General features: G+C 40.9%; 1 protein-coding gene across 2 annotated transcripts in view; it reads left to right on the plus strand.

Annotated features, from left to right (window-relative positions):
* Positions 1-12,082, plus strand: part of cntln (centlein, centrosomal protein) — a 111,626-nt gene that overhangs the window by 22,973 nt on the left and 76,571 nt on the right. For both annotated transcript variants that reach the window (XM_028019169.1, XM_028019168.1), the window contains 2 exons: positions 3,559-3,666; positions 8,160-8,279. In XM_028019169.1, coding sequence (XP_027874970.1) covers positions 3,559-3,666; positions 8,160-8,279 — 228 coding nt within the window. The remainder of the gene's footprint in view (positions 1-3,558; positions 3,667-8,159; positions 8,280-12,082) is intronic.

Consider the following 12,082-nt stretch of genomic DNA (forward strand, 5'->3'; position numbering starts at 1 on the left):
GTTGTCTGATTCTTGGCTGCTAACAGATCTGAGCGGTGATTAAAGACGAACATTAGAATCCATTACAGACCTTGGGCCTTTTGGCTGTAGCACCAAGCTGAATGAGCGCTATGCTGGTAATAGTGTGGGCAGTCATTCAAATCTCTCCGAGGTTCTTACCATTCCTGCAACAGGAAATACAGCAGGCATGTTCACCAAGAAAACTACTCCTACAAATCATTACTTAACCAATTACAGTTTTATTATCGTTTCAAAAATATGAGTATGTTTATGAAGTCTTAATATAGGTAGGATTGGATGGACCAAACAGGCTTTTACTAGCCAATACTAATTTCAAGGTTTCGCTGAGGTTTGACGAGATAGTTCTTACTTCCGTTGAAAGACTATAACACAGACAGAATCATTTTTATTAAGACTATTTTAATTCACCAGTAAATGAAATAAGAATTGTAAATCAATGAAAAAGTGGCAAGTTTAGTGATATAAATTGTAGTCATGTATACAGTGGAAAATAAATATTTATGCTTAAACGTGAAACCTATCTTATCTACCAATCTTATCTGCCCACTTTCCTGTAAATTCACTATCAAATAAAGATCACTGGAGCCAATAAAACATTTTTAAAAAATAAAACTGTGTTTTCCAGTGTATCTTACAAAACTTTACAGAAATTGGAGATTGGAATCAGCACAAAAACAACAAAACAAAACTGTAATCAGTAATCAGTGTATTTCTACTTTTTTTTTTCTCTAATCTCATTAATATATTGGTATCTGCTTTAATGGAATATGACGAATAATTAGAACTGGGTAATGGTTCTAATTAATAGTATACATTAATCATATTTTATGTTAAATTAACTAGTGTTTAATTTATTAATTTTTATCAGTGTGTAATCTTGTGTGAACTCCTGGTTTCAGTAAATAACATGATGAACAGAAGTTTAGGTGTGTGTTTGAAGCCGGGCCTTCGTCCAGATGAGGACACACACTAACGCCGCGGACGCCAGTGGTGTGTTTTACAAACTCAACAGCTCTCATTAGATGAGAGCCTCCGTGTAGCACAGGCCGCCTCATTAATGAAGCACAGCCATGTGCTGCTGCCGCCGCCGCCGCCGCAGAGCGCTGCGCTCACTCGTTACAGCAAAGCCGAGCGGGTCAAACAAACTGCGTGGGAGGACTCCGGGCTGCGTACACACAGAAAACATCCAACGCCCCGCGTGCTGTCCCTTCCCACCACGCAACCAGTTAATGCCGACGCTCATACATTTATTCACACGCACATTCTTTGAAGAAACACCAGCATGAATATGAAGTGCAGTAGGTCTGGTCGGGAGCAGGAACCCCGTCGCCCTCGCTCCTCAGTTCCATCCGATTTCTGTGTCATTTCGCTCATTTCTGCAGAGCTGATTGAGCGAGGGTGTGTGTGTGTGTGTGTGTGTGTGTGTGTGTGTGTGTGTGTGGTGCAGGGAGATGGGTTTACCTCCTGATTATAGTTGCTCCATAATTAACAGTGATCAGATTTGTTTTGTGGCATAAATGGTGCGTGTGTAGAACATTAGGCCTGGCAAGTCTCATTTCGGATTCAGCTCAGGGGCTCGGCAGCAGACGGGTCACGAGCTTCAGGGAGCACAATCACCAGCCTCGCTCCATATGGTCTCGCTTGCCGCAGCCTCACCAGTGAGGGCCGCGAGTGCCAGACAAGATCCCCCAAGAACATAATCGTGTTCAGTAATTACCGAGACCAGCTTTTTCTCTCACACTCATCCTCCTTTTCAGTCCTTTTTTTTCCGCCTTGCACCTGCATATTCTCTTCTTTTCCTTTCAATCACATCCTCTCCCCTGTCTGATAGTTGGATTGTGTTTGTATTTTCCCTTCTCTATGTCTCTCCCTCCCTCCCTTCCTCAGTTAAGTTTCAAGATCAGCACGTGAAGAAAGATTGAATGAGGAAAAGTCAGACACTCCCACATTAGTTAATTTCTAAATTGCTTTATGTGGCTGATGCTGAAAAAACCCACTTGGTCCTGCTGCCTGCCTGGAAATTATAAATAATTGTAACAGATGCGCCAATATGGCCGGCCTCCAATAAACGAGGCCCCAGATAATTTGACCAGCCCCCTTTGACAGGCCAATTTAATAAAACATGAACAAAATCTTCCTCACTAATAATTTATCATCCCCTCTCCTCCCATTTGGTTAAAGTTGATTACCCTGGCAGTTAACAAGGTCACGCCCAGATGCCAGGTTTCTGATAATACAATCAGGACTTGTTGGAAAGAAAAGGTGATGACATCCTGCACAGCTTTCTTCACGACCAACTATAGCGCGTTATGAATGCCTTTGTTTGTCTACAAACTTTTATTTTGATGTGTTGCTGACGGCAATGCACATTTTTGTTTATGGCTTTCACACTTTTTTTAAAAAATCAAACGCTTAAGAAAAAACAGATGTTAATATTTCTAGGTGATGGCGTACAGACTCTATTTCATATTCCTTTATTTAATCAGGTAAACCCCGCTGAGATCTGGATCTCATTTTCAAGAGGGACCTGAGCATGAATAAACGTAAAAAATGTTTTAAAAAATATACAAACTTTTTCAAACATTTACAACAAACACAACTTGTTAGATTTTTTTTTATGCAGCCCAATCTTTTTTTAAACCAAATTGAGCAGCATGGTGGGGCAGTTGCAGCAATAAACTCTGGTGAAGGTGCTCTCACCAGACTCAAAGTAGCACACTTACTTGTGGCTGATAGGCAACAGTTTTTACTCAACCTGGAAGTAGCTAGCTTGGAAAGCAACCTATGTCTTTTCCCTGTTGTTTGTTGATTTAATCAAATTGACTTTGAATTTACGCTACACGGGTCACACAGTTATGCCATAAATTGTATTTCCTCTTACACCAGAGTAGACCTATAAGGGTACAAAAGTCTAGATGCTAACCAGTTTTTTGTTGCTGTCTGGGTCACAGATAGTCATAGATAGTGGAAGTGGAGTAGTTGAAGTGAAATATTGACATGTCCGAACATATTTCAGCATCAAACATGCCCACAGATTTCTGACCAATCACACAACACTTTGGACAGAGCTCTGTGAAATGGTTTGATCCAAGAAGAGGAGGAGGACGACACCTCAAGGTTTCCATCACCTTGCTTTCTGATTGGCTGCGTGTCACATTCAACAGGCTGCATTCCTGGGAAACACACCAAGACAACCCAACATATTGATAAGCCCCGATTTTATATTGAATCGGTCCTTATGCTGTTCTGAGTGGACCAGATCACTTTTAAGACACAGCAGGAAAATCTCTAAAGATTATCTTTATTACCGTCACAATAATCAGAGCGATTTAAAGAATGTCGGAAGTGAAAAATCGGGACAAAAATCTTACCATGTGATCCAGGAATTATACATATTTCTCTCAGCCTTTGTTTTATTTTCCAGTTTCCACAAGTAGTAAAATATAGTATTTAATTTTTTATTAAAGACAAGTTGAAACTGCTTGTCTGAATGTTTGTTTTGCTAATATAAAGGTCACAGCCTCTTTTTTCTTCCAGCAATTCGCCGCTGCTCTGTCTGATCGGGCCTCCACTCAGAGTTCAGATCCAGGGCCAGAGGACAGACATTTCCCTCAGCGATCCCCCAGCAGTGTGAAAAGACTGCAGGTAGGCCAACGAACACCACCGGCAATTACAGCAAAGACAACACGTGGGTGAGCATGCCACTCCATTTGCTCAGATTAGATCAAAGCCATAGCGGAGGGATGGAAAGAGAACGGTCTGTTAAGACAGAGCCATGTGATTCATCAGATCCAGCCCAGGACAACCTTTGTCCCGGACTTCCCAACACACACACCCCATACACACACACACACACACCCACACTCGGAGGCCCCTCCTACTGTGACCAGGCCGGCGTGTGCTGCTGGTTTCACGCATGCCTTGGGCTCAGACACCAGCTAATTTACCGCTTCAGCCGAACATTATGAGCGAAAAGAGAAGCTTTTGATCTTCTCAGTATCCCTTTCATAAGTTTGGCAGGACAAGTTTCTAGATGGCCTCACTCACTAAGGGATGGCCTTAAGTGCTTGATTTATTCACATGTCCTCATTAAGTCTTAAATGAAGCACCTCTCTACTTGTTTTTACATGTGAAATATAATGATACTGCTTCTCCTAAAAGGTTCTGCTGGAAATTCCTACACATCTGATCTGTAGGAACTCGGGCATAAAGATGATATTTTAATTTGCTGTAACTGCTTTCAATCAGAAGAGATTGTATTCTAGTGAGATTTCCTGCTACGTTTTCATAAATCCTAATACTTTCTCTTGAGTTTATACAAAAAATGTAAATACATTGACTTTAAATATATTGATCCCAGGTCTTTAGTTTTGCTGTTGCAGAACTATTAAATCTCATATATTGTACAAATGTATTTTTTTCCTTGCTGAATTTTTCTGTCAAGCAAAAGTTTGAGTAGGTTAATCCTGCAGCTAACAACCTGCTAATATACCCTCATATATAAAATGTATGGTTTTCGTTTGTACATTTAATGTCTTGATATACTGTAGGTCTTAAATTTCATTCATAGTAAAAAAGTCTTAAATTTGAGTTGCTGCAACCTGCAGAAACCTTGATTTGTACACATTTTCTTGACATTGCAATAATCACAACAAAAATTGAGAAGACATTTTACTAACTACTTTTTGATTATTCTGGTACACAGAATCTCAGAGATCTTCAGAGGCAGGTTTTCCATGTTATGGTCATGTTTTGTGAAATTAAATGCAAATTTCCTATCCAATAACATTCCAAGACTGAACAGTACAGTCCAGTCTTTATGTTTGGTTAAAAAACAGTAGAAAAATCAACATTTGTACTTTTGCTTTGTTTGAAATATAGATGTTGTGATATTGCAGCACTGGGTCTTTCTTGGCTTACTTAAAAAAGGCCATTGAAGCAAACCTTTCTCAATATAAGAAGGTAAAAGCTTGAATTAAGCTCAACTTCTGGAAAGTTGAGTCAAGTACCGGCAGGCCTGATGAATCAAAAATGAGTTCAATAGAACCTGTCTGACAACATGAAGTAGACATCTATCAGTTTGGAAAGGATCACAAAGTTTTTTCTAAGGCTTTGGGACTCCAGTGAACTACAGTAAGAACCATTATCCACAAGTGGAGAACACAAGAAACGAATGGTGAACATTCCCAGAAGTGGTTGGCCTTAAACATTTGGCAACTCAAATCTGCCAAAAAATATCTTGATGACCAACAAATCTATTGGGACATATTCTGTGGATGGACGAGGCAACAGTGAAACTTTTGGAAAATGCCAAACATGTTGGTGGTAGTGTGACGGTCCAGACCAGAAGATGAAACAATGAATTCTCCTCTCTACCACACTCTTTCAGAAATGACAAAAGGAAGTGGTATAGTCAAAGTTTTAAATCCAATGGAGATGCCATGGGCCGACTTTAAGCAAAATCCCCTCAAATGTTGATTAAAATAAAGCAATTCCGCAAAGACGCCAATAAACACTGGTTGGCTCTTAACTTACACCACTACTTAAAAACAGTTTTGTGTATTTACTCCAGTTGTCTGTGTCTGAAAATAACACTTCTTTGTTCTGAAACATGTAACTGAAAAGCAAAGTCAGACGATATCTGTACACGGTCAAAGACTTTTTACACCGCAAAACCACGCTGCAGAAAAACTCTCCTAGACTTTATAATTGGTCATGTCCTCTTTAAAGATTAGGTTTGGATTTTCTTTTCTGGCGTCTGTGTTTTCCCTGTTGTACTTGAAGGCTAAGCCAGTTGGCCCGCCACTTGTCAGGAATATGCAGATCAATCTGCTAATTGGTTGCATGAAGTCATTAAGGCCGAGTCAGAACACATGGTTGGTACCCACACAGGCATGTTCGCAGAACCTGGCACTGCAGGTCACCAGAGTCAACTTCCAGGCACATTCCCAAACATTATGTATACATGAAAATCAGCGTTATACAAAAATATTTTAAAAACAAATGCTCAAACACTAACATCTGATTTAACAAATACAGACTTATTAACAAATCAGTTTGGACAATTTTCACCTAAAATCTACAATTTTCTCTCTTTGTTGAATCATAAATAAGGAATTCAATTTATAGTATTGTTATACATAAGGGTTTAGTTACATATTAGACTTGTAGTCAGTTCAGCCTTTTACCAAATCGTAGCATGCGTTCCATATCAAACAATGTAGTCAAGTTCAGGTGATTATTCAAACTGGTTTAAAAGATTTCTATTTATGGAATCAGAACAGCTTCGTTGGCCAGGATTGTGTACAAAAACAAGAAATCTGACTTCAATTTACAAGCGCTAACATATTCATTAATTGACAGCCAGGCATTAACTGCAAATAAATAAATTTTAGGGGAATTGTGTCGTTGACTTTGCAGCAACAGTGGAGAGAAAATCTTCCCTTAAACAAGAAGAAACCTACAGTACAAGCAGAACCAGGTTCAGTGTGAGTGACCAGGGCATACACACAAAAGAGATCCAGGAGTAGTTTCTATCTGAAAGAAAAGTAAAACATTAACAGAAATAGTAGCTCCATTAGTGGCTTCATCTAGGAGAGAGACACATCTAAACAGATATCGGTAGTCGCAGTAAAAGCTTAGTCAGTGGTTGTGTCTATAGGGAGCATTTTTATGTCATGCATGTTATGTTACACATTGCCGGGTCAAATTGCAAGAGCTTTAAGGGGTTAAACGCTGAAAGACAGCATGACCATGAGCCTGAACATTTAGCCGAAAGGTTTACTTTAAGTATTGGAAAAGGACTAGTCAACGTTTTCGGAACCACTTTTCTTCAAATGCAGATTTATACACCTATTTCTGTTGGTTTGTAATAGAACCACCAGGTTTTTGCTAATTCCTGCTGGCTAGTCTGAAGGAGCTGAATGGGGAAGGGCTGTTCTGTGAGGCAGGAAGCTTGGAAATTGCAGCTCTGAGGAGGTGCTTGCTGCACCTTGAAGGTGGGCCTAGGTCCACCCAGGCATTTTGCACAGCTGAGTGGTTGCCATGGAGATTATTGGTTTTCCTTAACATGCGTGAAAGAATCAAAGCAACACTTCAGGTGTGCTTTTGATGAGGCAATAATATTATGGCATGATGTAAAGCTCAAAGTCGATTTTACATAATGTTGCTCCTTTGAAATTTGTTGGCATAACTTGGAAAAATTGGAAGAACTTGGAGGTTTGAAAACGTTTGCAGGCCGCTGTATTTCACCACACAGTGGTGATGAAGAATCCACTTCCTCTTTCTGCTCAGTAACTTTAAGAACTTTGAAGCGTTGATTCAAACTCGATTCTGGCCGACGAGTTGAACTTGTACACAATCTCATCGTTAACCTCCTCACTTTCTCCTCTGCTCCTCATCCTCTTCTGCCCAAGGACTGTTGGGCATTTAGTCGCATTGCATATTTTAGCCTGCCATCTGGTCAGCCCTCCTTGGCACCGCATGGGGCCTCCCATCCTCTCATATTCATATTCCACTAGCATATTGTTCCCACTGCTTTTGTACAGCACGGCCCCAGCGCTTCTCTGTTTCTTTATTTATTTCTGCAGAAGAGACTGGCTAGTGAACCGCACCCCCCCTCCTAATCGGCAGCTCTTCCAGTTGTCCTATCAAGTGTAACCTGGAGGCCCCTCGTAGAGCAATTAGAGCGGCCTCCCTGCCTACCTCTTGTAATGAAGCCCAGCACATTCTGGAATCTATAGCCCCTTTAGTCTCCCCTAATGGGACATCATTATTGTCAAAGAAACAATGTAAATGGAAATGAACATACTCATTAGCCAGTTGCAGGGAGAAACCTTCGGCACTCTCAGCTTGCAACTGCTGCCTCCAAACACGCAGACACACACACAGATGTGCTCCGACTGCTGCACCGGCTCCCCTCGCTCCTCTGGCAGCGTGTTTGTTTGTGCGTGTGCGTTACGGGCGCCGGGCGATGTTCGCCTTTTCCTTGAGGTGAGAAGGGAACGGGATGAACGCAGATGATTCTGTTATTGGCATTCACTCAGCGTTTCCACACATGTTAATTGCTGCATGGGTTGGTGGATGTCTTTGTAAGTGAAGTTTTCAGCTCACTGCTTCCTGTGCTCGCCTTCTCCCAGGGTGCACCTGTGCAGCGGTCCAGGTCTCTGTCCCCAGCCGGCAGCGTAGGGTTGGGAAGTGGGAGGAGGATCGAAGCAGAACAAAGAATTCGAGACCTGGAGGAGCTGCTGCAACTCAAGGTAACCACTGACTAAATATTTTAGCACAAGCAGCTCTGTGCAAAAAGTCCGGAGGCATTAAAGCGCTCCTAAACGCAGGGGATGAACCAGCACTGTGTTGACACATAGCAGGGAATTATAAAAAAAACAAAAACTATTTTAGGATCTTTGTTACCAGTGAGCTAAGGAAACTCACCAGAATGCATCAAGTCATTGACTGAGAGCGTTCACTCCTCCTTTTCCCATCCAGACTTTGTGGCAGGACTTGAAAAGCGCAGTTCACCACCGGTCCCAGAGCTTTAACTGTTCTGCCAGAAAGAACGGAGCCCTATTCTCAGAGTCGCTCCTAGCTTAGCTTCAGATGGATTCAGAGAGCGACTATGAGCGACGAATCGACACAACTTGTCTTTTTAGTGAGGAAGTGAGGTTGACCCTGTTGCTTTTAGGCCACATGTGTCAAACTCGAGGCATGAGGGCCAAATCTGGCCCGCCGTAGCTTCTTATGTGGTGTTTTTTTAATCAATGAAGTTTATTTGTAAAGCACGTTTTAGCGACAAGGCAATTCAAAGTGCTTTACATCACAAAAACATAAAAATAAAAAGCCATAAAAAAGCCAGTCACCAGCTTGAGAAACTAGTAACATTACATTTTGTCTCAAAATGGTCAATACACATTAAATGTGTGGGTCAATGTTCCACTGATTATGGGTTGAAAGCAGCTCTTTAAACAGGTTGGTTTTCCATGTTTCAGGGCGACAATAAAGAAACCTTCATGAAAACTGTCGTTAGGGTGGCGCAACATGGACTTTTATCACAATATTTTAGAATGCTGTTGTGATAATGATAAAAAGATTAAATTAAATTAAATTTTAAATTATTAAAAAATCTTTTGACAGAATTCAGACCCCACAAACAAAAAGTTGCTCTTGAAAATATTCCTATTTGAAATAAGCTTATTTTCAGGACGTCGCATACTTAAACAAGTATGATTTTTTTATATTTCTAAGCTGCATATAGAGATTTTATTTTATCATATTTTTGACTTTACTGATATATTGATGCTTTCACTGAAAAAACTTTGGAAAACTTTGTAAAAATAACCTTCTAGTCCATTTTTTAAACATTAATTAGAATTTATTTACAACAAATCAAAATCTTGTCAGAACAAGATATTTTTCATGATAAATTTTAAACAATGTAATAATTACCCATATCTAGCTGTTGTGTGCTTAAATATTATTCTATCAATCAAATAAAAGCTGCTTTTATCTGTTTACAACCAAAGTGTTTTATTCCACGATTGCAGAAATTCACGCAAAATCTGCATAAGCATGTGCAAAACTGAGCTGTTGCTGCTTATCTTAACATCAATACAGTGTAAGGCTGATCTGGTGATTGGTTTCTGGATTAAACAGTTGATAACTGGATAGTGAAAGGTGATTAAAAGATTTGTTTTTATAGAATTTGAATCAGGTGAAGCTAAAACTGACACTTGATTAATCCTCGGTAGAACATATTTACAGAGGATTTTTTCTTGTCTTAAATGCAAAATTTATATATTTTCATACAGTTTTGGTTTAATTAGTGATTTCAGTAAATGGAATGTTCCAGAGTCCGCAAACTCCAGTTAACAATTAATAATTTATTAAATTAGTCTGCGATTATTTCAATAATCGATTAATCACAATTAATCCGATTAATTGTTTCAGCCCTTGTCCAGAGTGACGGTGTGTTTAGGCAGGGAGATGACAAGAGAAAAGCTCGTTCAGTGAAAGTAGAAGCAGCAGTATGTTTTTATCCTCCGTTAGCAAATTATTGGTTTCTTAACCTTCAGTTCTTCCTCTCATCAACTGTTATGCTCAGTTTTTGTCTTTTACAGTCTAACAGTTTGATTTTCGTACTTGTAATTGCAGCACAGGACATTTCCCTATTTTTATTTCAACTCTTTGGTTCCTCATCCTCTTCACCTTCTCAGCTGGCCAGTGACTGACTGATTAAACAAAGGTCGTCTTTGCTCTGAGCACAATCCTCAGAAATACATCAGGCATCATTTCCTTGTCAGATGAGAAGCACCTGAATTACATCACCAGCAGACAGCTAATGCCCGATGTAAATTCAGCCAGCATGCATGACTGTCTTGGTTAATGGTGCCATTTACTTGTCCACCAGTTGAAGAGCGTTTAGTGAAGGCATGCACAGAAAAATGTAACCGCATTAATGAGGGCATTAGTTCAGGGTGGGATTAAGAGGTTTTGTCCTTTTAGCTGGTATCGTGTCGGCTCGTTTCACATTTCTCATCTACAGAATGCCTTTTCGCATCTGATCCGAGCGCCGACACGTCGACCCCGGTTATTAACAGGAGACAAACAAACATTTCTCTTAACACTGGCTTTGTTTTTTTATGTCTCCTTCCCTTCAGTTCAGTTTAAAGTGAAAAGTACTTGTTTGAGTGTAATTATTTTTCGGCTTGATCGTCCACGGGTGTGTATCGATCGGAGGGCGAGGGTCTGATGACCAGAGCGCAGCGGCCCGGGGGAGTTCTGTTAGGAGCCTGGGAAGCCATGATGTGGCTAATGCCCTGCCACTCGCTTACTCCCTACCCTGCAGTGCTCCGGCCTGGCCCCTTTCATTAGAGCCTTGTTTTTGAGAGCAGGGGGGGCAGATGTCCTTTGTGAATAATCCACACTGGGGGAAAATCCATACTTGTCACATTGTCAGCGTAGATGCACATTGCATGTTGTTGTGTGTCCGGCGCATGTTTGTGTGCTCTCTCTGTTCTCTTTGTCCTTGTTAATAATAACAGGGCTGAGGGCTTGCATTTCCCTCTCTGCAGGGTAGCCGTGTCATATCAGCAGTAAACAAGCTCCTTCCCCTTCAGAAAGCTCTCGACAACTCTCGCCAGCCCTGGCCACTCAAGCAGAAACCTGTCCTGCACTCCTCCACTCACTTTTCCTTTTCTCTCTCCCTCTTCCGTTTCTAATTTCTCTGTTTTCCGTCTTACTCTTTCCTCCACTTTTATGAGCCGACTTTCCCCGCTCTTTTACTCTCCCCTCAGCTCTGTCATGTAGGCTGAAAGTATTTTCTCAGTTGCCCTCGTTGTTAAGGTCAGCGTGATGGGGAGGAGAGGGAACGCTGACAAGAAAAATCCATACGTTGTCTTCTCACGCTCCTTCTGCAGCGCAGGAGCCCGAACTTGGAGCGATTTTAATAGCTGTCAACAACAATGTCAGCATCAGAACCGCTGCCCTTCCAGGGCATCAGCTTGTAACTCCACTACATTTCTCTGATTGTTTAAAGTGTGTATACCAGCCTTGTTTTAGTTCCTCTGCTTAAAACCCTCTTAAACGATAGTTTGGAAGAATCAGTTCAATTGGGCATGAAAACTGCAACATTTGTTATATTTTCAGCTGCTGCATTTTACTTTATACTGCACTACAGCAACCTGTTCCTCTTCTCGCCTGTGGGGGCGCTGCACCAAGAACCATTCAAGAAAACGACAGAAAAGCCTCTGAAGAAGACACTGAGCACAACTTCCTTCATCAGGAAATCTAAACAAAAATGTAGTGGCATTAGATTTTAGCAGCTGGAGGATTTCTGACATTTCCTGTACAACCATGAGCCATATCTTCCGCCAGTGTTAGTCTGGTGCCTTTATTTTGATTGCATTTACCCATATTACCTTACGTTATAGTCCACTTCTTGCTTTTGGAGTGGTCTTTGGTTCGCTTGGCATTCACATACATTCTGGATCAGCAGCAGCTGTCTGATTGATTCTTCAGGCAGACCTGTAAAGACAATATTGCAGTAATCAATGCAACTAAAGAA

Source organism: Xiphophorus couchianus, chromosome 5, assembly GCF_001444195.1.
Source record: "Xiphophorus couchianus chromosome 5, X_couchianus-1.0, whole genome shotgun sequence".
Lineage (NCBI taxonomy): Eukaryota > Metazoa > Chordata > Actinopteri > Cyprinodontiformes > Poeciliidae > Xiphophorus > Xiphophorus couchianus.